This window comes from Crassostrea angulata, chromosome 2 (assembly GCF_025612915.1).
Source record: "Crassostrea angulata isolate pt1a10 chromosome 2, ASM2561291v2, whole genome shotgun sequence".
Taxonomy (NCBI): domain Eukaryota; kingdom Metazoa; phylum Mollusca; class Bivalvia; order Ostreida; family Ostreidae; genus Magallana; species Magallana angulata.
In genome coordinates this window covers 68147965-68172554 of record NC_069112.1, presented here as the reverse complement: position 1 = coordinate 68172554, position 24590 = coordinate 68147965, and the positions used below count along the sequence as shown (strand labels likewise).

Genomic DNA, 24590 nt, shown 5'->3' with positions numbered 1-24590 from the left:
ACTATAATCTCACCATGCATTCAGTGTATTACGAGTCTGTTCCCATAGAATGGTGAGAAAGTGTTTTTGAATATTTTTTATCTGATTAATATATTTATTGACTTATTTTTGAGAAATGTAATTCATGTATAATACATCCTGCCAAATGTGTTAAGTACAATTATAGTGAGGTAACGTAAAAAATATTATCTTGAGGGAAATACATTTATATTGTACTAATGTTATACTTTGATATAAATTATATTATTGTTTTATGATATTTCAGGGCTTATATATATTACAAAATTAAAAGTCATCGTGTCTGAATAAAACGAACCATACACAAACATTTGTTATCAATTACATGAAAACAAAGACTAACAGTAAGCACACAATTGATATTATAAAACTCTCCCATATTGTGAAGCAAACAATAAAAATGGCTTACAAGTAGCTTAAAGACCGTCATTATGCAACTTGAAGGAGAACGTAAAGATGGTCATTCATCCTATGGAAGACATAAAAACTTAAACTGAACATATTTGTACAGAACTCTCCATACATAACCTGCCGAATTATTTGGAATCTACTTATAGGAGATCACTTGTTCTGTGTCAATTAAGACTTACTTAAAGGGAAAGGTCAGGCAAAAGTAAATAAGAGTTGAAATATTTATATTTACCATAAAAATAATGTCAACCACAAAATTCTTCTTAACATGATCATAATTCAGCAACAATCACTGATTGAATATCAAAGTTTGACAAAGTCATGGGAGCTGCCATTTTGATGCTCTCCACTGTTTAGAGTTAAAAATGGTGTGGCTTATCATCGGGTTTTATCCCAGCATCCCGATAACTTCCAAATGTTCTGCGATGTCAGCATACCCCATTCACAGTTCTTATCAGTTCACATGTGTGGTCGGTGTCTAGGGAAGTTACACATCCTTGTTGTTTCTTAAACCTCATAAATTGAATAATAGTAATGGAAAGAACATCTGGATTAAGAATTATAAGATCAAATTGGTCATGGTCAGTTATACAACCTATCTCTCCCATATTTTCTATTGTATAATCGCAATGTTTACAACACATGCATTCCTCGGCAGTGGGCATGACCTCAAACTGTCTACAGGAACACCATTCCTCTAATGTTGGAATAATTGGACTTAATGATTTATTATTGGCAGGCAGATTTTCAACTTCTTCAGTATATTCAGATTTAAATGCATAAGGTACTCTCCCAAATGTATTTTCTTGCGCCATTCTTGCAGAGTTATGTTATACAATAAGTGGGTCAGTTTATCGAAGTGGTATGCTGACGTCACAGAGATGCTATCATGGCAGCCTCCATGTGCTTGCAGGAAATCTAACACTGACCAGATAATTAAACCAAGTTTGATGGCTTAAGATGAGATCATGAGATAAAGTATATGGTGGATGTTTTAAACAAACTTTTGTTTATCTATTTCACTAGAGATGTGTTATACCTGACCTTTCCCTTTAATACAAAAAGAGGTCAGGAGATAAGGTAACACTAAATTTATTATCTTTAAATAAGTTATTACCTGGTAACATGATCATGAAAGTTACCTTTAATGTATATTTTTTAAAACGTTCAATACGTTTCAGCGTAAAGCTGTATGCTACAGGATGCACTAAGCTTGCAGACATTGATGGATCGGACTGAACTAGAGCAGCATTTAATAAACAATCAGAATTTGATGACCGTTAAAGGAAATTAATTGAATCTACAGACATAAAGAAAGACATGAGGGCGGCAAACATATTAAAAGATGAACCTTTAACATTGGGTGTAAGGTTAAAACGATTAACATTAAAACAAAATCTTTGAAATATTTCTAAGTTTTTTTTTCTTTTTCATTATTAATCAATTACAAGAACCGGTAAAAATTTCAGTTTCTCCATGATGTTAGATAATATATTTTACCTTGCTCCTCCACCAAAGGTTCTCTTTGTCCCCATAATTGTACTGAATCTCTTCCCCTGGCTGTAAATTCTTTGCAGCATACAGACAGAGGTCCTCTTTGTCATTAAAACATTCAGCTTCATCACATATTTAGCATCTATGTATCATTTGTGAAATGAATAATCCTGTTAATAACACCCTCTGAATCAATGCTATAACAAAATTTAAACAAGAAATTCTGAACAAATTCTCAGGAAAATGAATTGCACATTTATTTTACATTTTTCTGAATCTGTGTTTGCATGTTTGGGGACTGTCTATGATGGTTTGGAGCTAACAATGTTTTCTATCTTCTACATACATGCTAACATCCAGTGGTGAAAGAGAGGCAGCAGCTGCACTTAAAGAGATGCGAAAGCCCAAAAAAAGACATGGCTAAAATTCAACCTTAAAAAGGTTAAATTTTCATTTGGTATGTTATGTATAAAACCACTCACTGTCACTCGGTATAAAAAAAAAACTTTCTTAATTTATGAATTTTACTTTTAGATAGCAAGAAAGAATGTGAGCGATACAATTACACCACAACTGGTAAGACAACTGAGGAAGAAAATGGTATTGAGGAGGAAATTATGGCTAAGAGAAAACCCAAAAAGAGGATCTTTTCTGACTTCATATTTGGTTAAATACACTGCTTATCAAACACTTAATTTTTTGCATATGGAAGTTGGCATATGTTTAATTAATTACACAAAAACAGATGTATATTTTTGATTTTGATATTTGATTATGTTTTTTATAATTTTACATGCTCATGTAATATAACAAACAAATTAAACATCAAAGCACTGAATTGGGTACATGTATATTTATTATGTATTATTCAATTCCAGAAGGTGTTAAAAGCACTGAGGAGGAATCGTGTGGGGCAGGTACATTTCTACAAGTATAGCCTTAGAACATACAAATGCAGATCAGATCATAATTGTATTTATGTGAAGCATAAAATAATTTATACCATCTCCATAATAAATTGTTATTTTTGTCAATTTCCGGATTAGGCATGTGTGCCGTTTTAGATTCTAATATTACAGACTCCATTATTTTGATCACGTGATCTTTGTTTCCCACAATTTTAGAAGGGAGAAGATTTTGAGTTGGTGGCAGCGGTGACCGAACAGGTGCTGCAAGCCCTGTCCAATGAGAACAAAAGAGGCGAGAAAAGGACGAAGAGACAACAGAAAGGATCTGACTCCAAGAGACAGAGAGCACCAAGTTCATCAGGTACAGATTCTGGCAGTAATGAGGAATCATCAAGTGATTCTGACAGTTCATCATCATCTGAAAGTGATTCTGATTTATTATCAGATTCTGCAACATCTCAGATATAGATGCAAAACTGAAAAACAAAATATGGCAGAATAAATATGTTGATTTTTATCAAGGTGCTCCCCAAGGATGATCTAGCGTTAGACAAATCGTTGCGATTACAAAGCGCTGGCAATTCTGAGTTTAAATTTGTAGCATCAAAACCAAAAAAGTCTATTTAATCTATTGAACAGTGGACAAGTGCGTTTTTCGAAATTTTTGGCTGTTTATTCTGAAAAATATCCAAAACAAATTCCAGCAGTAATCAAACATGGTGAGATTGTTAGAGAATTAGCAAGTAGGAGTTTTGGTTTGGCATGGCTTACATACGATAAGCAAGTGAGAAAAGATATAGAAGTTAGGTTTCTTGGGGACAGCTTCATTATGAGTATTGGGTAATGGCCACCACTTTTCGTCAAATATATAAATATTACACAACATGATTTATGTGGGGTTGCTCGAAATTCTTGTCGGAAAACTAACTGCATAGGAGAGTTAATTAAATCAACTCCCAATAAATTTAGTTAAGACTTAAAAACAAAAAAAACCTCTCTCTGGATGTATTTATATAAATATATTTTGGAGTGTTTTAATACTATTAATTAATTAAATCTGTAAAGATTACCTCCCTTACTTTTCAACATCAGTGTACAACATATAGAATAAAAAAATATCAAAACTGTCATAAAATCATTAAATCTTGTCTGATCTTAAAAGAAATTGCAGATGCACATCTTCAGAATGTACAAATTTTTAGACTGTTTTATGAAGTAGTTAAAAAATTCTATAGGGGGGACAATGTTGCGTCTACAGACAGACGGACGGACAGATGGACAGGGTGAAACCAATATATCCCCCTAAACTTAGTTTGCGGAGGTATAACAAGTAAAATGTTTTGAAGTATACAGTCATAAAGCTTTTTAAGATCAACAACCTTCTCAATACGTTTTTGGTTGATTAAAAGAGAAAGGTGTCGATCAAGGTCGTCCAAAAAGGAAAATTTTGGATCTTTTGATGAAACATATACTAAACACATCTCTCTTTATCAGAGCTTCGACATCGAAATACGTACCGAACAAAAAACGTTACTGAACATATTAAATTAGGACGGTGAAGAATACAAGTTTAAAGCAAAGTCAGGTGGTAAAGAAAGGATTGCTTACCGTCACCTTTTAGCTAGCATCCTCTTAAGTTAGTGTTAAAGGGTTCCCCACGCAGTATTAATTATTTACACATTATCTTGTTATTTGTATAGTTTCGTTGTATGTCTGAGGACTAAGTACAATTCAGGGCATTGCTTGCATCCTCTTAGGTAGTCCAGTACTAATTATTTACACTTTTTGTTGTAGTGTTGTTGCATGTCTAGTAGGAGAAAGATCTGTTCAAGGTTGGCCGCTGGGGCCTAATATTGACTCCCTGATAAGTTCCAGGTAGTGTAATGAGAAGTCTGAAAGGAAATAGATATTTTAAGTTAGTCGAGTTTGTGGGTTCTTTTTTTTTTACATTTTCCTTTAACATCGAATACTGGTTATCACTACTGTGTTAATGTAGGCCCGCTCTGTTTCTTTACCAAATGTAAACCGATTGAGGATCGAAGAGCGCTGAACTGTGAAAACAGAAGAAAATAAATATTTATTAGATAATACATATTTTGATCACAAATATAAAGAATAAAAGATTAAGAATGTAAAAGAAGAAACAAATGCATTATTTAAGCACGAGTTTCCCTAACATAGCCGCGTATGTTTAGTTTCAGAGTACCTGTTTGCATGGTGTCTGAAAGGGAATATGTAACTGCAAAAATGAGAACAACGATTATCCAGAACAAGATGTGAAACTTTAAAATTTTAGGGACCTAAAATCCCTAACTGGTGATGGCCAAGTAAACTGTATACCTGTCTGTGTGTCATAGCAACAATGTGAATATCACAGAGTATATAGACTGTATGGAGAGGATTCATTTAATAACTGTAAAATTGCTTTCAAATGGATATTTAACGGTTAAAATAAAAACCATGTTTAATACTGTTGTCTTATTTGCATAAATGGTTTTTGAATGGTTCATTTGCATGTTATAATGCCCTAAAATGATTAAATGGACATAAACTGAATGTTTGAATGGAAATGAAAAGAAGAGTCTACAACTGGTAGTCCTTGCACTTGAATTTTTTTTTTTTACAAAAGGGGGAACAAATGTCTCTTGTATTGTTTTAAAATGGCATCATTATCCATGATAAAGCATCATTTACATGAAATATTCTTAGAATGCTTATATATAAAGTTAATCACAAAACTCTTGACGAGATATATTGCTTTCTTTTGACCTGGTTTTGAATACTCTGATGTTGTTTGGGAAAACTGTTCAGAAAATGATGCTAAACACTTAAAATATAATCAAGTTGAAACGTCTCTTGTACAAAGTTATTGTCATCCAGCTCACACTCATATTGTAAGTATCAGTGAGATATAATTCAATTTCTACAAGTTAGAAGTACATCCTATATGATTTACCAGACCACATTAGAAGAGCTTCTAATATATCCTCTTCTAAATGTTTATTAAATTTCAATTTTTCTAGGAATAGAAAGGAACTTTAAAATTTTAGGACACTGTTAGGAGTAAATTTTAACCTTATTGCTTTGACGGCTCTCCCCGCTTTCTTTCGCATCTTATCTCTCAAATCGTGGGACTTACCAGATTTTGTTCGAATTAAATCACAGTTTGTAAAATAAGGCCAAGCACATTACTCTTATTTCAACATGTAATAACCTGCATCCCGTCTCTGGAAATATGACATTTTATTTCTATTTTTAAAGATACTGTTTGAGCAATTTAGTCAGTCTTTGTTCAACTTTGCATTGTTACATTCGGGGAATAAATGATGTGAAATCATTAGATGTAGTTCGGTTTTTAATGAAAGAATTTGGTGGCAGCGGTGGTATTTTTTTACTCATAGTCATGTAACGATGGTTGTAAAAGAGGATTGTACTTATTATTGTGGGAAAACAGGTTTAGTTCAAGACACTGGAAGGCCAAGCCGAGCTGCGACACAAAAACTTATTGAATTTACAGAGGATGAGTTTGTCGAGGAACAATTTCAACATTTTAGGCAACCTAGAAATCCACCATTAAAAGAGAAACCAACAAAAACGGATCAGAATTTAGAAATTGAATTAGAAATGGAGAAGATTACATTGAAACGCTATCTTCAGGATAATTCTATAAACAACATTTTTTTTGAAAAACTATGCTTCTAAATACATTAAATCAAACTTTTCGTTTTTTTTTTTTTTTTTACTAATTACTGCGTCTTGTCAGCAGTGATAATTTGAGCTTTGGTCCAAACACTGTTTCACTTGCTGATTACCAACTGCATAGAAGAGTTGATTAAAATCAATTCCCAAAATGGTAAATTCTCGAGTATTATGTTAATTGATTAGATAAGATGATTTTATTTTATTTTTGAGTATTATGTTAATTGATTAGATAAGATGATTTTATGTGTCTCTGTTTTCAGATCGCGTGTACTTGTATAGTAGAACGAGATTATAAAAGCTTTCATTATAAATTTACCAGATCTCTGGTATAAATAACGCGTCATCAGTGGACCCGGTTTTTGTGTACATGAACTCTGTATAAATAACGCGTCATCAGTGGACCCTGTTTTTGTGTACATGAACTCTGCATAAATAACGCGTCATCAGTGGACCCTGTTTTTGTGTACATGAAATCTGCATAAATAACGCGTCATCACTGGACCCTGTTTTTGTGTACATGAAATCTGCATAAATAACGCGTCATCAGTGGACCCTGTTTTTGTGTACATGAACTCTGCATAAATAACGCGTCATCAGTGGACCCTGTTTCTGTGTACATGAACTCTGCATAAAAAACGCGTCATCAGTGTACTCTGTTTCTGTGTACATGAACTCTGTATAAATAACCCTTATCAATGGACTATGTTTTAGTGAACTTTACATATATAAAGTGTCATCACTTGGATGCAAAATAATTTAATACTGTGCTGCATGAAGTACAGCAAGCATAGATCCTAGGAAGTCTTAAAAGATTTGAAAAAAAGAGAAGAGAATGAAAAATGGATTAGATGAATGTGCCTCCTAGTTTTGGGGTACGCATGTATATCAATGTATATAAACTTTTTTGTCCCAAACCGGTTTTATCGGAGGGATCTATGGCTTTCCTCTGCGTCCGTCAGTCTGTCTGCCCCGCTTCAGTTTTTACACTTATTTCGTTATGCGTTTGAGAAATAATAAAATAGTATGAAAATTGCTAAACAGCCAAATGTCAAACAACAGATTGAGTTGCCACTGTTGTAGCGTCTGGTAAACACTTGTTGAGAAAATTAATTTTTTAATGTTCAGGTTTGTTATTAGGATCGGTGTGTATTGAATAAACGAGGCCAGTATGTGGTCAGCAATATGCGTTGCTTGTATCATTACTTGTATAACTCTTAACAAATTAGTTCTGTAAAATTGTGGCAAGTATTATGTTGCGAGTTTAATCGGGATTTATTGTATTATCACAATATGGTTCGGCTTTTCAACTGTTTAGTGTGTATTGAATAAACGAGGAAATTGTGTGTATCGTGCATTACTTGTACCATTACTTTTTTTTCTTTCTAACAAACAAAAAAGTTCTGGAAAACAGTGTCAAGCATTGCGTTGAAAATTTAATCGACAGGGTTTTTAGTATTATTACAGCCAGGTTCGTTATCGGGTTGGTCTGTTGATTTGTGGTACAGAAGACTATAAGAAATGATATTGTACATATTTTTATAAAATATGACAATTTGTATTTTTATATTAATAATATACAGTATATATACATACTTATATAGTGGTACATGCAGATAGCTTAAAACCGTTCAAGACAAGTGTTCCAGGAGCCGCAGATGATAATTTATATCGAGACGATGATAATGACAACATGACGGGTGGTGAAGAATTACATGGCGACGGCGAGACAAACCAGAAGTTACGACCAGACGATACAGCTGGACCTGAAGTTCCGGATCAAACAGTACCCGATCACCAATCAGAACGAGCTCTTGGCAACGAAATTGGTATTGACAACGCCCAAATTCCCGTTTTCAAGACAACGCGCATAGGACGTCAAATAAGACCGAAAAAGTATTTTGAGATTCACTATTTTATAACGCAGAAAACAGGCAAGATGTAAATACATGGATTATTATATATGCGAATATTGTGGAATTAAAATTGTGCGACGAAATAATTTAGATATACATAATTTGCTTATGACTTTTTTCTTCTTCTATGTGTTTAATACTATGTCGATATTAACTTATATGGAATATGTAAATAATTGCTTCTGATGTAACATGTTTTTATTTGAGATGTGTTTTTGTTTTTCTTCGAAATTAATTTGCATTTTCAAATGATGTCATATTATATGTTTAAATAGTTATTGAACAATTTTTGTGTTTTGCATTGTCAGCATATAACGTGATTTTTTTTGTTTTTATTGCGTGTTTTTCGTATATATGTTGCTAGTTTTTTAAGATTTTGTTACGCGCTATCTTTATATTTGAACGGAGTCGAATATTAAGGCAGGGGGAGTTGTAACGGTTTAATATGTAATCTCCATTAATAAAATTCTTCATTAATTAATTGTTCACACATTATCTACACTTAGGCTATAAATCTTAAAACATTTGGTGAAAGTTGGATTGGAGAAACTGGCGGTGATGTTGGTGAAGATGAAAGGGACTCAGGAGACTGTGGTACGTCACAGGACATCGCATGTTGCTTTGATGTTACCTATTTGAAAAAAAAAACATTTTTAAGTGATTCACCTCACCTTCATAAATATATATAAGGTTTGGCTCATTCATTTCATTTATTCTCATATTCCATACAATTATTTATAATTGTTCGCGAAGTAATTAACTGAAGCTACAGATCATAGAAGATTATGGCTCTTTTTCTATAATTTGATTTATGTTCACTTAATTAAATGAATGAGTATATGTCATATATTTTAGATGACGTATAAATACGATGTAATTGTTCACGATTTCCTTATTTAAAGAGCGTTATATTGCAATAGTTTTACATAAAGCATCAGTATGTCAAAGACAGCGCTACTTGGAGATAGCTACGTTAAAAGACTTGGTAGATTTTGTGATGTTTTTTTGGGTATATCTGGCGAATGTCGCTTTTATGGTGTTGGAGAAATGAGAGCAGATAGTGTAATTCAGAGGGTTTTGTGTGAATTGATGGACTTTCATCCAGAAACAGTGTTTGTGTGCCTAGGTGGAAACGACACCAGTGTTAATTCCAGTCCACGACAGACTTTCGAGGATATCGTTAATGTAGTGTCTATTCTTTCTGAAAATGGTCATAAGAACGTGTATATCAGCGAAATCATTACAAGAGGACAATTTTCAAAACCTCCAGGACTGACAAAAGAAATTTTTGACAAGAAAGGAAAAGTTATCAACAAACAACTAAGAAAGAAATACGGACGATTCTTTGTGACATTTAGTGACATTCATTTCCCAGAACATTACGATGCGGACAAAGTTCATCTCAACACCAAAGGAACTGGGAAAGTACCCGGGATGAAGAAATTTCAGTGTAGATTTTCACGTGTGTTGTGTAGACATTGAACTTGCATTTGTTGAAAACACTGTGATGTACATAATTATATGTTGCGATCATGTTTAAAGTATTCATATTTTATTATTGTAATAAACATACTATTAACAGTTTATTGTGAATTTTAAAATATAAATATAAAACCACAAACACACACTTCAAATTATGAAAATACAAATAAGTACGTCAATACCATAATTAAAATCATAGCAAATCACAAACGGAGAATAAAGACACTAACGCTACAAATTATAAAATATAATTAACCTTAAATAAAATCCATATTTAAGAATTGCATTAAATGTTGAAAGAATTTATAAACTTAAAGTCCTTAAAAAAGAGTATAATATTAGTGGACTTGTAAACTGCTCTGGATCGAGTTCCTTTGAATAATTTAGTCCCCCCCCCCCCCCCCAACTTGAATTTTTACGGAAATAATTGATAGTTACTTAAAACCAAATAATTTAAATATATATTTCGACTAAAATACAACTTCTGTACTTGGGGCGTTCCAAAAAAAAATTTGGGCGCTCGTGCATGGAGCGCTTTGGCTTTGGGGCAAAGTGACCAGCACCCGTGTTTTAATCGCCCATCTTATCTCATCCCCTGCTGACTCCACATTGACCATTGTGTTCAATGTGTTGACTCCTGATTGCAAGGATCTTTAAATGTGCTCTTGATCGTCAGGAGCAGATCTTTGGTATATATAGCGCGACAAAAGCTAGTTACACGGTCACTTACTTAGACAAATAGTCAGAACTTACTTTAAGTTAGATATGACTTACCTAGCACTTGGATTATTAATTAAGGTCTTCCGTTTCCAACGGAAGACCTTGTACTGATTCTGATGGTTCTTCTTCATTATTATTTTTCTTCTTCTAGACTTTTTAAATCCTCAATAACTTTTTTGTTTGTCATCTGATTTCATTCAAATTTTTACGGTATATTGTAAATTGAATAAGGTTTCTAGAGCACAAAAAAAATTGAAATCGCAACTTCCGGTTTTGAGTTATTCCCCTTTTTCTAAAATTTTAGGGGCGTTAGTTTCCAGACAAAGGCTCCGAAATGGTCCGTAGCAAATAATTTATAGTTAAAAATCTTTATTATTGACACTTTGAATATTGTCCTCTGATTTTTGGATTTTATTTTCTTCCAAATATTCCACTCGAATTAATCAATCGAAAATTATGTTTTAAAAATAGCAAAATTTTTCTCATGTTTTAGCTTCGTAACTTTTTAGTTTGAAATATTTCCTAAATACATATAGAACAAAAGTTGTGCATCATATTAAGGGTTTTCATTTGACACCAATAAAAAAGGGCTGGCCCCTTAAATTAAGGGCCAGCAGCCCTAAAAAGATTTTGCTTAATAAATCAAAAACGGTTAGGATTTCGATATTGCTGTCGCTGGAAAAGTTGTTTGTTGGGATCTCATAAAGGTCGTTACAATTTTATTTTGTAAGTGATTTGTGTAGTATGAGTGTAAAAAGCTTTACATGTTAACATGTACCTGCTTTCATTTGGGAAGTTAACGAAAGTCTTTGCGCGTAAAACTGGCGAAAAGTTACCACAGACAGTATGATGGTTTATACAGGAGGCTTTAATTCATGAGAAAAAAATTAGAACACATGCTTCTTTTTTTTTTTTTAGAGAAGTTAAAGTCATTGTTGTTTAGTTCTTATAGTGCACAATCCTTAAAGACGAGAATTGAAAAACAAAACATTCTTTTTCTTTTCTAGTAAAACACAAAATACTTATTGAAAAAAAATTCTATGCATTACATTTTAGTTATCATACTGCATGCATTTTAAATCCACCTTGAATCAGAGATGTGTATTATTACGTAAGCTATCCCTCGCCCACCGGCGAGAAAATCGGTCACCATGGTCGCGGCTGGACTACCTAGCGGTCAGCGGTTATCTTATACATGAGAGTTGCGTCTCCAATATATGAGTTAATTTAGCTGCGAACTGAAGAATTATTTCAGTTTTGATTACACATAAAGGTTTATTCTTCAATTGGATTAAACGATAGGGTGTCAATTAAGAAATCGTTCAGTTAATTAATAAAAGCAATGCCATTCTCAATCTAATGCAATATCAGACATATATATCAATTGTGGGTTTTAAGTAAAAAAAATAATTTCTATTTGATAGAATTTAGTCATTAAATTGCAAACTTTTCAAATCTTCCTAGGTTCTGAGCTGTGCGTGTGTATGCGTTAATCCTTTATGTAATCTATCCTTCGCCCGCAGCCGAGGAAATCATCCACGGCTGCACTACCTAGCGGTGAACGGTTATCTAATACACAAGATTCGCACCCGCACACTTGAATATGAACGTGTTTGAGTTTATATAGCCGTTAATACACTGTACACTGTTTTAATTTTATGTTATAAAAGTTTGTTCATTTTGTATTCAGTTAAATTAAACATTGGAGAGTAAGTTAAAAAGTCGTTCTGAAAATTAATAAAAGCGATATTACTCCAAATCGGAAATACTCATGAGACATATTTGAATGGTTGGTTTGTAAGTCTTAAATGTTTTAAAAACTGTACAAATAATGTTTTCAATCAACAACAAAAAAACAACAACACAAAATATTAAAACCTTTAAATAATGATCATCCCTCGCACATGGCCGAGGAGATCCCGCGGTGCATGTTTGGTATTTTGTACGAACGCAACTATTTTTTATTATGTTTTAAACTATTATATTGGTTTCAGATGAACAGATAATTTTATTTTACTCGTACAGTTGATTTAGCATTGATTTATACGACAGCGTACAAGGTAATTTAAAAAATCAAATCAAATTATGAACAAAGTGCCATGTTTGCGGTAGGTGCTGACACGATAAAAGAATGCCCTGAATTAAGGCATTCGGTGATAATTTTTAAGAATATTCACATTAGTTTTGAAACAAGTTTTGTTTAGATTCTATCGGTCACATATTAATAACTTCTGTAGTGTTTCTACATGGTCGTAAGTTTCATTGTGAAAACGAACTTATTTCTGTGTTGCCCTCCCACCGCCCCGCTGCCAAGTGCTTTTTTTTTTATTCCAGATCCGTCGAAAATCATTTGATAGTGACTTCTTCTTATGTGTAACATTTTCTCCTGCGCGTGTTTCTCTTTCCCACCCGTTTTTTATTCGGTCAGTCTTTGTAAATTTCAACTTTCTTTATTGCGTAAAATCAATCGCCACGTGCTACCGAAAATCTTGTGTCACTTTGAACAGCGCAAACAGCTCAGAACATATATAGCCCCAGCTTATTTATGGCTGCAGATCATCAATTGTTATGTAATTAATCAACAGTTCGAAGGGTGCTTTCTTCAAAGTGGTCAATTATCAAACAACAAGAATTTTCACATTAAAGGTGCGGGATCGTAATCTGAGAACATGGCTTTAATAAATTAACATGTCGAACACTCTAAACTTCTATTATATATAGTTATGAACAGAATAATATATATTATAATTAAAAGTTTTAAGTCAAATGTAATTTTTTCTTGGGATAAGATGTTATGAAATACGACTACATTATGCTATGCAGGTGGTCGCCATAGAAATCATCAAAGTATTGCAAGTTAGGACAGATTAGTTTACTTGACTTACAGACTATAATATAGCGACATATCTGCCTCCAAAAAATATATGCGCTTCTCAAAGTTACACTTCAGTGAGATGGACATGTGTTCTTGGGGATTTTCTTTATTGCTAATTATATGAAAATTGATTTAAAAAAAAAAGTTTTATTGAAGTTGTGTGGTATGAGGATGTCATGCAACTTAATTTACTTACAAGGTTAGCTACAGCCAGTGGAATTCTAATTTTAGGTCAACAATGATTACCCAATCTATTAAAATACAAGATAAATAGAGAAGGCAAATATTGCTTGTGACATGTACGTAGTTTTTTGATATATCTTTATGATAAAGAAGAGAAAACTTTTCATTGTTTAAACCCCTGTCACACTAGAGCTGCATCCTCACAGCGATCCCGCTGCGTAATTGAATAATGTAAAACGCCATGGTAAACGAACTAAAGTCTTCTACAGCGCCGTAACAACTCAACAGCATCTTCGTTTGCCGCGGTGGGATATCCTAGCCTAGAACATTTTAGAACGCCATGCGACGGCGCACACTTAGAACATGCACAAAGTACGCGCCGTGGCTCTGCGTTCCGATTAACACACCTAAGAAGTGGAGAAAGGTCGCCATGACAGCGCCGTAAAGTCTCCAACAGCGCATGTGCACGCAGTCAGCGCGCAGAGCACGCTGTGGATGCGCGGTAAAAACTCCTCGCACGTCATGAGCGCTCGGCGGATACCCAGCGAGAGGGCAGTCAATTGCCAAGTAGAACTCTGTGGAAACGTAGTTGGGAGCTCTGTAAGAACGCCTTTCTGAATTTTCCTTGCGATCCTACGGCGATTCCATGAATTTTACAACGCCGTGAACACGCCCTGGGAACGCAACTTTGTGTGACAGGGCCTTAAAGAGTTTTCAAAACAATTACACAAACTGTGTTCGACAAATAGTTTTCCTAAAACATTTTCTTCTTGTCTTTATACAGGCTTTCAATCGCAGCACGTTTTTATAACAAAAGCAGAAGTGAAATTTTAGTCATTAGTCATTATAATGTCATCGTTTGACACCAAATCACATAAATTTTCATCTCGCAGCAACAACGGAAGACCTACTCGTGGCTTTGCCACGAGCTCTGCTCTAGTTTTGCCTATGATTGGATAAACGTGTATAAACGATAAATGTCTTATTCGGATTTTATAGATTTGTGATTTGTAAATAAACGGTAGACTTGAAATTCGGCATCTTTTTTTTCAAAATGTGAGGAACAAATATCATGGAAACTGAAATCATGAAAGGTTGTCTGTAAGACCGCCCGGTGCGGCGCAACATTTGCCCTGCAAATGTACGTATATGAAAAACTTCGTCAGTACTGTGTTACTTTAGTTTTGTTACTTCTGATGACTGTGAGACATACTGCCATAACACTTAGATTCAGTTTAAGGCCGACTGTGCTTTACGCCAGAAACAGGTACACCATCATATCAGCCTCTGTGTTGTATTAAATTATATCTAAACTAAGGTACGAGTTAACAAAATATGCCAACAGAGCTAAACGTTAAACTGAACGAGCAATGACTCGTTAACACACTGGGATAATTTTCGGAGTTAAACACCATATATATATATACGCCGTTTACTTCTTATCACTTTTATCTCAATTGACGTACAACTCATCAACTATTAGTCACTCGTCTACTTGTTAACTCGTTCTTGTTATCACTTGTAGAGTTGTAGAGATACCACCTCTATACAAATTTTAAATGCGTACAATGCTGCAATGTGGCGTTGTATATAAGCGGTAGTTATTTTATTTTTGTTTACTCTCTCAGACCATTAAATACAATGGTACATGATTTACAAAATTGTATTATTTGTGTTAAAATGGTTTTACTAAAGTTAGTAAGTTTATATCTGAAATCGCTAACATGGAATCCAGCACTTCGTTTAAGTGGTATATTTAACAATTGAAAAAATTGAGAGTAAACAGCCAGCTTTATAAGTATTATAAGTATCTTGACACATATTCTTTGCGTTGAATTTTTTTCAGATGTAACTTTTATGACTGGATGAGGTCGCCTATATTTTTTATTATAGGTTAAAAGACTCCTATCATCCACCCGCCACTCGTTTGGTACATAACCTCTGTCGTAAATTAAATAATTTCCTGTAAACTGTTAGAAATATTGTAAATGTTGTAGAAATATCCTGTATAATTTGTTTTCTTAACCGCATCCAAAAAATTTCCGTTTCAAAAATTGTTTGTAACTGAAAATTCGAACTCGGTAATCACTTCTGGTAGACTTTAGATATTGTCTTCGACTTAGATTTTTTTCCCGCGAAGGTTGTTTTTTTTCGTTAATTTATTAGAATAGAAATTTCCAGGCGGGTGCAAACATATTCCCTCCATCCTTTCTATACTTGAAAAATATGTTGATGTTAATCAATTGTGTGTGATGGATTTGAACAATTTTTTTTTACCCCCGCTCCGAAGGAGAGGGGGTATACTGTTTTACCCTTGTGTCTGTCTGTCTGTCCGTCCGTAACAAAAATTTCTGTCGCATTTATCTCGGCAACTATTTATCGCAGATGCTTGAAATTTTTACACAGTGTTTGTTAAGGCATGCCAGATCGTGGGATATATTTTTGTACCGATCAGACGTCAACTTCCTGTTAAATGACGACTGTGTTTATTTTTAGCCAAAATTTTCAAACAAATTTTTGTCAAAGATCTCTCAGCAACTATTTATCGCAGATGCTTGAAATTTTTACACAATATTTGTATAGGCATGCCATGTCGTGGGATATATTTTTGTACCAATCAGACGTCAACTTCCTGTTAAATGACGACTGTGTTTATTTTTAGCCAAAATTTTCAAACAAATTTTTGTCAAAGAATTCTCAGCAACTGTTTATCGCAGATGCTTGAAAATTTAACACAGTATATGTATAGGCAAACCATATCGTGGGATATATTTTTGTACCAATCGGACGTCAATTTCCTGTTAAATGACGACTTTGTTTATTTTTAGCCAAAAATTTCAAACAAATTTTTGTCAAAGAATTCTCAGCAACTGTTTATCGCAGATGCTTGAAATTTTTACACAGTATTTGTATAAGCATGCTCTATCGTTGGATTTTTGTACCAATCGGACGTCAACTTCCTGTTTAATTAGTACTTTGTTTATTTTAGCCAAAATTGTCAAATAAATTTCCGTCAAAGATTTCTCAGCAACTATTTATCGCAGATGCTTGAAATTTTAATACACTATTTGTTTAGACATGCCATATTTTGGGGTTTATTTTTGTATCAATCGGACGTCAACTTCCTGTTTAATAATGACTTTGTTATTTTTAGCCAAAATTCTCAAACAAATTTTCGTCAAAGATTTCTCAGCAGGTATTTATCACAGATGCTTGAAGTTTTTACACAGTGTTTGTTAAGGCATGCCATATCGTGGGATATTTTTTTGTACCAATCGGACGTCAACTTCCTGTTAAATGAGTACTTTGTTTATTTTAGCCAAAATTTTCAAACAAATTTTCTTCAGATTTCTCAGCAATTATTTTTCGCAGATGCTTGAAATTTTAACACACTATTTGTTTAGGCATGCCATATATTTGTGGGATATATATGGGATACATTTCTGTACCAATCGGATGCCAGCTTTCTGTTTAATGTCGACTTTGCTTATTTTGCATATTCACATCAGAGCGGGGGTATCACTAGTGAGCATTGGCTCACAGATATCTTGTTTTATTTTCAGACAACAGCAATGACGGAGATGTCGCCTATATTATCGACGAATTTTCCTGTCGTTGCTATTGATTTAAACAACTGAGAATATAAATCTAAAACTAAAACATTTCAGTTTATACCATTAATTCTATTTATATTGTTAAAGCCAAAATTAGATTAAAAAGGTTTTGCATATAATACTTCATCCCAAGTTTTTTTTTTATTTCAGACCATGATTGTGAATACCGCACGAGTAAGACTGCCGATATCGTTTGTAATGCTTGTTGTATGGTAACACTTAATGCTCCATTCTTTCTTAAATTCCCTTGCATTTAAATATTCATCAATTGTTCCCTGCATTAAAACAGTTTTCGTCATTATGTAACCAGCCACCTGTTGACTTGTCGCGTGGTCAATGTTTCTTTTTATGAATCATGCACTTGTCCCGTGTCGGACTTCTCAGGTCATTCGGCTGCTGGAAAATTTATAACTTACATTGATTTTATCGAAAAGGTATTTGCTGTGTATTTATTTCGTTAAGCAATTCTTATTTTCCAAATAAAAAAATGAAAATGAAATCGGCACTGTAATCATTATCAAAGAGGTCTAATATATTTCAGAAAAATTGAAAACGACGTAAGAATAGACCAAGACCTACTGCATTAAATACTTATATTAATTTGCTATAATGTCCTCCAAACCGGATGTTGGCTAATCCGGCCTAATTTTTCAGAACCATCTTCCGCTGGATTAGACAAGTTTTATTGTAATTTAATGTTTCATTAGGTAATTGATTCATTCTACCTTTGCAAAATTTTAAAGATATATTATAATGTTTACAGTATCAAAAGAAAAGTAAGAACAAGACAATGGAATCTAGAAGGTGTTGAGAATACCTGGATTATAGAAGACATGGTTGTGTTCAAGGAAAGTTTGCTCATGTAAATATCAACACAGACACATGTGTTGATTACTGTCTTGTTTGATGCATGAATCATATTTGCGTCGTCACACCAGAGTTTTAATTCTATTTCTCTAGTTTCATCTGACAGACGTACTATTCTCCTTTTGGAGGCAATAATTGTGAGGAAGTTGGAAATCTAGATGCATTAAAGGTGAAAGTATGTAAATGATCATTGGTAATTAGGAATATTTTTGGGAATAAAGTTAGATTGTGGTAATTTTTGAGAAAGGGTTTTCAATTATTGTGACAATTTTAATACAAATAAGAAAATAATTTGTTTGTAATTGTAAACAGATCTGTCTTTATAAAACTCCCAAATGAAGAATACATTTCCATGGTCATCTTATCTTTACAGAAATAAAAGTTCAAGTACAAAATTTGTTTTCTCATTATGAAAAGCAAACTACTGTGGTATCATTAGTGTCTGTTCTGAAAAAACTTCTTGGTAGTCTCTGGGTGTCTGTTCTGAAAAAACTTCTTGGTAGTTTCTGGGTGTCTGTTCTGAAGAAACTTCTTGGTAGTCTTTGGGTGTCTGTTCTGAAGAACTTTCTTGGCAGTCTCTGGTAGTCTGTTCCGAAGAAACTTCTAGGCAATCTCTGGGCCTCTGAATAAAATCAAAATTACTAAGTTTAAAGTTAAGGCACAACAATTCCATTAAAGTTAATTTCTATTGTTGGGCTTGATAAGATCTACTATAAAGCTTCTTGGGCTTTATTGGATTTGATCACCCTGACCATATTTGATCACCTCATACAACTCAAGAATGACTCCTTATTTCTTTTTAACATTAACTTTGAGGAAGTCAGTAGGCTCAAAATACATATATTGTAATAAGCATCATTGAAACGTTCATGGCTTTGCCAAAGAAACTCTTAACGTGATGTAACACTGTCCAATTTTCCATCCGTTTTTCTCAATCAATTTGTTTTCAACTAAAATCGCACCATGTGACCATCCAAGATGAAAACAAAATCCGAAAGTCAATTGAAAATCTTAAAGCGTCCTATTTTCAATCCATTTTGTGGTGAAAATCATGACATCACAAATACTTTTCCTGCAACCAGAGTCCAAGCACTTGCTCAATTACATCATAAATCAATTGTTAAATCTGATCATGTGACCACTCTACCAATCAACTCCATTCGACTTACCTGAGCAAGTTGATTGACAGTCGGATGAAAATTTTTACCATGTGACCAAACCTTTAAGAAATTCAAAAAATGGCAGGCATACAACTTCATCAAATATCATATAAAAAGCTGTTTTTATCACTTGAAAAAATATGCCCTATAAAAATAATGACTACTCAGAAAGACTGACAAAGAGCAAGGTGGACAGACAAAATGGTTCCAATTATACCACAAAACAATATTTCAAAGAATATAAAAACCAATATTTTGATAGACAAGCATGGCTGGGAAAATGTTTTCAAATGATATGAAGATTATTAATTATCCTTTTCATCCTCGAGTTTGATGCAACAAAGTTTAAAAAATTCCTTTCCCCTATGGTCTCTAATGTCCACTCTATGCCAAGAAGGCCTTTAAGGTTGCATGTCTCCTTTTCAGGTTTTTTGTATAAGAATTTCTAGAATCATCAATTTAAAAAACACCAAATTCTCCAATATTGTAAAACCTTGTATCATATACATCTTTGAAAAACTAAAGAAGTTCATCTTTACTTTCTTAATATCTATGTACTTGTTATTTATATAATTATCCTTGAAAATAAATCAATGGTTAAGAATGCATCCAGCAGTAGAAACAAGAGACCCAGGGGCCATATCGCTCAGCTGAGCAACAATGGCCTACTACTCTGACCCAAATTTTTTTAAATAATCAAGTCCAGTAAAATCAACATAAATTTTTTCCTTTATCTGCCAAATGAACCAACATATATTTGGTTAACAATGTTGGGGCTTGGGGGGAAATGTGAAATTTCACAGACAGACAAACGGAAGATTGACAAAATGTGATCAGAAAAGCTCGCTCACTTGATCTTTCAGCTCAGGTGTAAAAACAAATAAAAGAAAAAAACAATAATTTGCAAGAGCCCAAAAATCACAAAGCACCATAGGTGCTAAAATAGAGATGCATCTAAAATGGTTGTAAATTAATTAATACACATACATATGTCTTAAAACTGATATATGTATTATGACAGTTTTAATCATTCAGCTATAATATACATTAAACAACTGGCTTTAAAATAGTTTGTTCAAAAATAGATTGAAATAACATTTTTAGATTTTACAATATTTAACAACTTATTAACGAACTGAATTTCTAGGTTAGGTCTGGCCTTGATGAATGTCTTGGACGAAATAGAAATTGTTCTTCCTTTGCTGATGAAGTTTCTTTCAAGGAGGGGTTTTCCTTTTACAATTTTGCTAGGCTTTTTTTGGCCTGACAAAATGGCCAACATGGGAGCAGACTTGTCAGAAACACTATAGCTTAGAAGCTCATTCTGTTGTCCATTATTGTCAATATACTCACCTCCTCGCCCGACATTAAACAGTGTTAATCTACAAACAGCAGCATCTCGTAGCTGGTTATATTCTGTATAGCCAAAGAGTCCTATGCATATCTATGGAAAGTCTGTCAATAATTTCCTTTGTTCAATCTCTTAATTTCTCTGTTTCTTTTTCACTTGGCAGTCTAACTGGTCTTCTTAAATCTGACTGTATCTTTTTTACTACTGATTCATGAAGGCCAAATCAGCTGTAAAACAGCGATGAATTTTGCCACATCTTCTGCTTTTTTGCCCTCTTTCATCAATAGGTAATGTGCTCCCATAACCTTGCAAACATCACTTATGAGATAACGCAGGGAAACGTTCAGACCATTTATAATTTTGCAAAAACTCAATTATATGGATTCACTTATGAGATAACGCAGGGAAACTTTCAGACCATTAATAATTTTGCAAAAATTCAATTATACGGATTGGTTGTCCTTTGCAATAATTTGTTTCAACTTCAAAAATAGGCAATAGAGCGTCTTAGGGTAGACATAAGAAATGACATTTTCTCTGTTTCCTTCTAAGTGCACTCTAAGTTTTGGAAGTATAGAACAATATTTAAAAAAGAAAATCTTTTAAAAGAACTATATATGATTTAACTAGTCTAAATTATTATATTATAATCCTTGTGCCGACTCAACGCCATTAATCGGTCTTTTATGATATCGATTGCGAAAAATTAATTTGCATCTGTAGATCTTGCTGTCCTTGAAAATATTATTGCTGGCTGCTTCCATGTACCCCAAGGACACACCACTAATATCCCTAAGAAATGTCTGAATGGCAGCGAAAACAAGCAGTAGCATATGTTGGTAGCGGCAGAAATATTTTCCAAAATGTACCCGGTTCAAAATTGAACACTTTCCAAATATATATTCGTTCATCAGAAGACAACTTAGCTCATGATTTAGCCGTAACACGCGTTACATGTACTCAACCTGTGCGACCTTTTCCTGACTGCGAAAACGTCGTGAATTATAGACTCGTAGTACATACAGGCACCTACCTTATCCTTTGTATCCCCTCCAATGATATAAGGTTTACATAGGTTAAACGACACGATTAATCGATAATCGATGCTTCGAAGGACCTATAGTCCAGTGTCATACTGTGTGGTCATACTGATTTTATAGCTTTGTCGTGTCACTTTAAGTCTATCGTGATCGGTATCCAAATCCTGGTCTTCTAGCCTTTTAACTTTCGCTAGGATCGCACTCATCGTCGCGTTGTTTTTCGTTGGCTTTCTTTCTTTCTGATCCTGTTATCGATATGTGCAACAGCCTCACTCACTTCTTCCAGCTTATGATACACTTGAAATTGAAAGCTTTGAATTGCTCTGACTATACATATATATGTAAAATTAAAAATCATCTACCATAATCATCTACCATGTCAGAGTGAGAAAGATAGAGTGTGCAGAAAAATTAACATGTAGAATTTGGACCAACATGTGCATGATTTTATTAATTTATGTATTATCTCACAATAATTATACTGTTTATTTTATCACTTTTTAAGTTTTTTTTAAATTTCTGAATTTCAAGTTAGAAAACAAACAAGTCCATCGAACGAATCGGCTCTCTTTATCTCTCTTTATCTTAACTGCTGGGTAAACGTAATCCTCAAAATGTTTTTTTTTTTGGCAAGAGGTTAAAAGATTGTGTAGGAATACGCTCTGTTTAATTTATAGGTAATAACTTGATTTACTTGCAAGCGTTTTTAACAACTTAACAGGTCTTATCATAGTAGTTCCACAACGCGTGCACAACGAACTTACATTTTAAAACGTATACATTTCTGCATAATTAGCAAAATTTCAAAGTTATGTCCAGATTTTTCTTTTAGGTCTGTCCAACATTGATTGAGTCCTAAATGGGTCCAAACCCGGAAACGTCCTTTTCCTCTGGGATGGATAAAAAATTGTCAGCCATTTTGAAACAGTGCGAAAGAAAATTCAATTGATTAATCGCAATGAAACCGGTAGTAATCGATCAGTTATAATGCGATAATAGAATACTTTTTTTCGATTATAATCGATGATTTGAACAACATTTTTCGCTTGATATTTCGATAATCATAAATACCTTTATGCTCACACTGCGTTTATCCACTAAGATAAAAAATGGCCAGTTTTGAAACACCCCCTCACTTCCACCCCTTACCTAAATCCGTGTCCAAAGGGTGCTTACCGACATCACAAAAATCAGCTTCAGTGGCATTATTGCTATCCCTCAAAGGAAATATTTCACATAATAGACTACGGTACTTATCCTGCATTTGATGATTTGAACTAAATGGTATTCTTCTTGTAAAGAAACACGTCTGTTGGTAGGAACTTTCCTTAGATTTTTGGTTTCCTTCATCTCTTTGCAAAGTGAAAAAATTGTTAAGATGAATACAGCGTCAAAGAGTTGAACTGCATGTAATTCATTTATGTCCATCTAGAGTCTGCTGTTTGAAACCATAGTCTTTGCTTGAATGTATCAGAAACACACCCTCTTTTGAATGTATAGGTGTTAATGCATATAATGTTTAAAAATTATCTTCTTTACTCCCACACACCTGAAAGGAAAACTGAATTCATGATTTTGTAGACCAGATCTTTAGGATTTTTTCGCCAAAAATGCTGTGGCTGTTCTTGTCGTGACTGGGGAGGAAATGGTGTAGTCGGGGTGGAGGTTGTAAATAATGAAGGAGATATTATATTAGATAATGGATGTGTTTCATTTTTAGTCTTGAAGGTTCAACTCAGGGCAGCATCGACTCAATATACGTAATAACGTCCTTAACACATAGATAAGGACAATACTTGTGACGGCTATAGCCCAATTAAGAAACCTATTTTTAAAAAAAAAATCAAAATATATAATCAAGCCGTGATGTAATATAAAATGATATCTAACATTATACATTGAATAGAGTTTCATCCTCATCCTCATCAAATTCTTTATTTTTGTAAATAGGTTCAAGGTGATACTGCTTTATATGTTTTGGTTTTGAATTGTAGTTCTTATTTCTTTTGCAAGCATTAAAATGTTTCCTATTGAATAAAAATAACAATATTAATGCTAAAGAACTAACAGTTAAAATTATATAATTAATTCTGTTAATACCAGTTGCAATGTCAAAAAATGGTGATTTTTGGTTGTGTTTTTGTTTGATTTAAAAATGTCAAACAAGAAATGTTTACGGCTAAAGGCCGACAACTCTAATTCTTGCATGAGAAATTTTACCATGTCCTGTCTTTCGAATGTAAATAAAAGCTTGTACTGCGTGTGTGTGTCTTCTTTTCACTTTAATCCACAACTGGGATAGCATCTGATGAACACACGAGCATTAAAACCCACAAGTATTCATTTCCCGATTTTATACGAATTAAATTTCCATTTTCTGTCTATCCTTTGTCCTCAAATTTCACTGAACATCGGCGTTTGCATATTTACATGTATCAGCAACCTGTTCAAGATCCACGAAGGATGACTCTTCCTTCCCAGACCACGATTTCAATATGAATTTAGGAGAATGCGCCTCAGTTAACACAAAGTGACATTTCAAAACCTTCAAATAGCCGCTCGCGACCAGAGTTTGACCTGGCCTGTTCATTTCTTAGCTAACGCTATCCGGCCACATTGTTTACAAGCGGCACTGATTTTTATTAATAAACTGATGAACAAATACTGTTCTCTCCACCAATCACTAGGCGCCTATCTTTTCTAAAGGTTTCCCAACATTGCGTATCAACTGCAGATGGACAGAAGAACGCTCAATCACTTCTTTCTATCATCATCCAATTGACTACACAACTCAACAAGTTTTACCTTCTATCCAGTAACAAGCGACGTAGTGTAGTGGCAACAATCTTGCC

General features: G+C 33.7%; 1 protein-coding gene across 1 annotated transcript; it reads left to right on the top strand.

The window, feature by feature from the left end:
* The first annotated feature begins 449 nt into the window (after nucleotides 1-449).
* LOC128174775 (uncharacterized) lies at nucleotides 450-3299 on the top strand. Its single transcript, XM_052840236.1, has 4 exons — nucleotides 450-468; nucleotides 2458-2589; nucleotides 2802-2854; nucleotides 3048-3299. The coding sequence occupies exons 1-4, from the start codon at nucleotides 450-452 to the stop codon at nucleotides 3297-3299; spliced, it is 456 nt and encodes a 151-aa protein (XP_052696196.1).
* The last annotated feature ends 21291 nt before the right edge of the window (nucleotides 3300-24590 follow it).

Bases quoted from the DNA above. Each gene is read 5' to 3' on its own strand.
- LOC128174775 (XM_052840236.1), top strand. The intron at 2,590-2,801 runs GTTAAATACACT...ATTCAATTCCAG, and splicing joins CTTTTCTGACTTCATATTTG to AAGGTGTTAAAAGCACTGAG. The intron at 2,855-3,047 runs GTATAGCCTTAG...CCACAATTTTAG, and splicing joins GGGCAGGTACATTTCTACAA to AAGGGAGAAGATTTTGAGTT.